Source organism: Oncorhynchus clarkii, chromosome 14 (assembly GCF_045791955.1).
Source record: "Oncorhynchus clarkii lewisi isolate Uvic-CL-2024 chromosome 14, UVic_Ocla_1.0, whole genome shotgun sequence".
Classification (NCBI taxonomy): domain Eukaryota; kingdom Metazoa; phylum Chordata; class Actinopteri; order Salmoniformes; family Salmonidae; genus Oncorhynchus; species Oncorhynchus clarkii.
Window position 1 is genome coordinate 40,348,017 of NC_092160.1, and position 5,000 is coordinate 40,353,016.

The 5,000-nt window shown below is 40.3% G+C and overlaps 1 protein-coding gene across 1 annotated transcript in view; it reads right to left on the reverse strand.

Annotated features, from left to right (window-relative positions):
- Positions 1-5,000, reverse strand: part of LOC139366106 (ectodysplasin-A-like) — a 35,284-nt gene that overhangs the window by 23,202 nt on the left and 7,082 nt on the right. Inside the window, exon 2 of the mRNA XM_071103206.1 lies at positions 1,230-1,848. Within this exon, the coding sequence (XP_070959307.1) occupies positions 1,230-1,848 (619 nt within the window). The remainder of the gene's footprint in view (positions 1-1,229; positions 1,849-5,000) is intronic.

Consider the following 5,000-nt stretch of genomic DNA (forward strand, 5'->3'; position numbering starts at 1 on the left):
TAAATCACCAGTCTAAAGGAATGTCCTGTAAATCACCAGTCTAAAGGAATGTCCTGTAAATCACCAGTCTAAAGGAATGTCCTGTAATCAGTCTAAAGGAATGTCCTGTAATCACCAGTCTAAAGGAATGTCCTGTAATCACCAGTCTAAAGGAATGTCCTGTAATCACCAGTCTAAAGGAATGTCCTGTAATCACCAGTCTAAAGGAATGTCCTGTAATCACCAGTCTAAAGGAATGTCCTGTAATCACCTAATGATCCTAGTGGGACATTATGTAGATTATTTAGAGATTTTAGACCAGGGCCCTATTCCCTATATAGTGTACTACTTTAGACCAGGGCCCTATTCCCTATATAGTACACTACTTTAGACCAGAATCTTATTCCCTATATAGTACACTACTTTAGACCAGAGCCCTATTCCCTATATCGAGCACTACTTTAGACCAGAGCCCTATTCCCTATATAGTACACTACTATAGACCAGAGCCCTATTCCCTATATAGTACACTACTATAGACCCTATTCCCTATATAGTACACTACTTTAGACCAGAACCTTATTCCCTATATAGTGCACTACTTCAGAACAGAGCCCTATTCCCTATATAGTACACTACTTTAGACCAGAACCTTATTCCCTATATAGTGGACTACTTTAGAACAGAGCCCTATTCCCTATATAGTGCACTACTTTAGACCAGGGCCCATAGGGAAAAGGGTGTCATTTGGGCCACACAGATAAATAACCAACAAGACAACTAACTAAAGGCAGGTGCTGTGGCCGAGAGTAATGTCCCCCTGCTGACTACTGTGAGGTCCATGTTCATCTTGGACCATTCGCAAAAACGGGGCCAGACCCTCATTTCCTAATTCAACAATCAGAAAATTGACGAGGAGGGAAGGGCATGCAACTCAATGATCAGGATGATCATTATCTCCAGTTACAGAACAGAGAGACAACTGAACTTCAAACAGAGATATGAAGAGTTGTTCTGTAGTTGACCCTGTCTGTCTAGCTAGCTTCAGGAGACAGGCTCTGTAGCTGACCCTGCCTGTCTAGCTAGCTTCAGGGGAAGGCTCTGTAGCTGACCCTGTCTGTCGTGTCTGTGTGTTCAGCCTGATTATCTAATTTCTGTGTCTGTCTGTCTGTCTGTTTGTCTGTCTGTGCAGGATGGAATACACAGTTCAAACATGAACACTGTGTAGTTGGTTGAGCTAAAGCCCATACCTGAGTCAGATTGTTTCCTTGGGCTCCGTTTGGCTCTGTGAATACTGCTGCTGTCCTCTGGGGCTGTGGGGGGTCTGGTGGGGTGGCCATCCGGCTGTCTGTGAATACTGCTGCTGTCCTCTGGGGCTGTGGGGGGTCTGGTGGGGTGGCCATCCGGCTGTCTGTGAATACTGCTGCGGTCCTCTGGGGCTGTGGGGGGTCTGGTGGGGTGGCCACCCGGCTGTCTGTGAATACTGCTGCTGTCCTCTGGGGCTGTGGGGGGTCTGGTGGGGTGGCCATCCGGCTGTCTGTGAATACTGCTGCTGTCCCCTGGGGCTGTGGGGGGTCTGGTGGGGTGGCCATCCGGCTGTCTGTGAATACTGCTGCTGTCCTCTGGGGCTGTGGGGGGTCTGGTGGGGTGGCCACCCGGCTGTCTGTGAATACTGCTGCTGTCCCCTGGGGCTGTGGGGGGTCTGGTGGGGTGGCCATCCGGCTGTCTGTGAATACTGCTGCTGTCCCCTGGGGCTGTGGGGGGTCTGGTGGGGTGGCCACCCAGCTGTCTGTGAATACTGCTGCTGTCCTCTGGGGCTGTGGGGGGTCTGGTGGGGTGGCCACCCGGCTGTCTGTGGAGCAACCTCTCCTGTTAAAACAGAATCAGAACACTGCTCAGGATAGCAATATTTAAGCCTACCCCTGTTCAAAGTAGACTGTCTTTTGAAGACTTCCTTAGTCAGTCACATGTTGTCATGTTACCATGACATGGTAATAAATCAAATCATCAAATCAAAATGTATTTGACACACACTTCGTAGACAACAGGTGTAAAACAGTGAAATGATTACTTATGAGTCCTTTCCCCAAAATGCAAAAGTTAAAGAAAATATCAAAAATAAAACATTGAAATAATGACAATAGGAATAAATACACAAATAAAAATAAGTCAGTAGAAAATAACACGGCTATATACAGGAAGTAGAAAATAACACAGCTATATACAGGAAGTAGAAAATAACACGGCTATATACAGGAAGTAGAAAATAACACGGCTATATACAGGAAGTAGAAAATAACACAGCTATATACAGGAAGTAGAAAATAACACGGCTATATACAGGAAGTAGAAAATAACACGGCTATATACAGGAAGTAGAAAATAACACGGCTATATACAGGAAGTAGAAAATAACACGGCTATATACAGGAAGTAGAAAATAACACGGCTATATACAGGGAGTAGAAAATAACACGGCTATATACAGGACGTATAAAATAACACGGCTATATACAGGAAGTAGAAAATAACACGGCTATATACAGGGAGTAGAAAATAACACGGCTATATACAGGAAGTAGAAAATAACATGGCTATATACAGGAAGTAGAAAATAACACAGCTATATACAGGGAGTAGAAAATAACACAGCTATATACAGGAAGTAGAAAATAACACAGCTATATACAGGGAGTAGAAAATAACACAGCTATATACAGGAAGTAGAAAGTAACACAGCTATATAAAGGAAGTAGAAAATAACATGGCTATATACAGGAAGTAGAAAGTAACACAGCTATATACAGGAAGTAGAAAATAACATGGCTATATACAGGAAGTAGAAAGTAACACAGCTATATACAGGAAGTAGAAAATAACACAGCTATATACAGGAAGTAGAAAGTAACACAGCTATATAAAGGAAGTAGAAAATAACATGGCTATATACAAGAAGTAGAAAGTAACACAGCTATATACAGGAAGTAGAAAATAACACGGCTATATACAGGAAGTAGAAAATAACACGGCTATATACAGGAAGTAGAAAATAACATGGCTATATACAGGAAGTAGAAAATAACACGGCTATATACAGGGAGTAGAAAATAACATGGCTATATACAGGAAGTAGAAAATAACATGGCTATATACAGGAAGTAGAAAATAACAAGGCTATATACAGGAAGTAGAAAATAACACGGCTATATACAGGAAGTAGAAAATAACATGGCTATAAACAGGAAGTAGAAAATAACATGGCTATATACAGGGAGTAGAAAATAACATGGCTATATACAGGAAGTAGAAAATAACACAGCTATATACAGGAAGTAGAAAATAACAAGGCTATATACAGGGAGTAGAAAATAACATGGCTATATACAGGGAGTAGAAAATAACATGGCTATATACAGGAAGTAGAAAATAACAAGGCTATATACAGGAAGTAGAAAATAACAAGGCTATATACAGGAAGTAGAAAATAACATGGCTATAAACAGGGAGTAGAAAATAACATGGCTATATACAGGAAGTAGAAAATAACACGGCTATATACAGGGAGTAGAAAATAACATGGCTATATACAGGGAGTAGAAAATAACATGGCTATATACAGGAAGTAGAAAATAACACGGCTATATACAGGAAGTAGAAAATAACACGGCTATATACAGGGAGTAGAAAATAACACAGCTATATACAGGAAGTAGAAAATAACATGGCTATATACAGGAAGTAGAAAATAACACGGCTATATACAGGGAGTAGAAAATAACATGGCTATATACAGGGAGTAGAAAATAACATGGCTATATACAGGAAGTAGAAAATAACACAGCTATATACAAGAAGTAGAAAATAACACGGCTATATACAGGGAGTAGAAAATAACATGGCTATATACAGGAAGTAGAAAATAACATGGCTATATACAGGAAGTAGAAAATAACATGGCTATATACAGGAAGTAGAAAATAACACGGCTATATAAAGGAAGTAGAAAATAACACGGCTATATACAGGGAGTAGAAAATAACACGGCTATATACAGGGAGTAGAAAATAACATGGCTATATACAGGGAGTAGAAAATAACACGGCTATATACAGGGAGTAGAAAATAACATGGCTATATACAGGAAGTAGAAAATAACACGGCTATATACAGGAAGTAGAAAATAACACGGCTATATACAGGGAGTAGAAAATAACACGGCTATATACAGGGAGTAGAAAATAACATGGCTATATACAGGAAGTAGAAAATAACACAGCTATATACAGGAAGTAGAAAATAACACAGCTATATACAGGAAGTAGAAAATAACACGGCTATATACAGGAAGTAGAAAATAACACAGCTATATACAGGAAGTAGAAAATAACACGGCTATATACAGGAAGTAGAAAATAACACAGCTATATACAGGAAGTAGAAAATAACACAGCTATATACAGGAAGTAGAAAATAACACAGCTATATACAGGAAGTAGAAAATAACACGGCTATATACAGGAAGTAGAAAATAACACGGCTATATACAGGAAGTAGAAAATAACATGGCTATATACAGGAAGTAGAGTACTTAGTGAGTACTGTCAGTATTGTACTGCCCTGTATTATACAGTACAGTACTGTATCTTACTTTCTAAGACATGCTACCCAGCTGACCCTACATTAACTAAGACATGCTACCTGACTGGCCCTACATTAACTAAGACATGCTACCTGACTGGCCCTACATTAACTAAGACATGCTACCTGACTGGCCCTACATTAACTAAGACATGCTACCTGACTGGCCCTACATTAACTAAGACATGCTACCTGACTGGCCCTACATTAACTAAGACATGCTACCTGACTGGCCCTACATTAACTAAGACATGCTACCTGACTGACCCTACATTAACTAAGACATGCTACCTGACTGGCCCTACATTAACTAAGACATGCTACCTGACTGGCCCTACATTAACTAAGACATGCTACCTGGCTGGCCCTACATTAACTAAGAC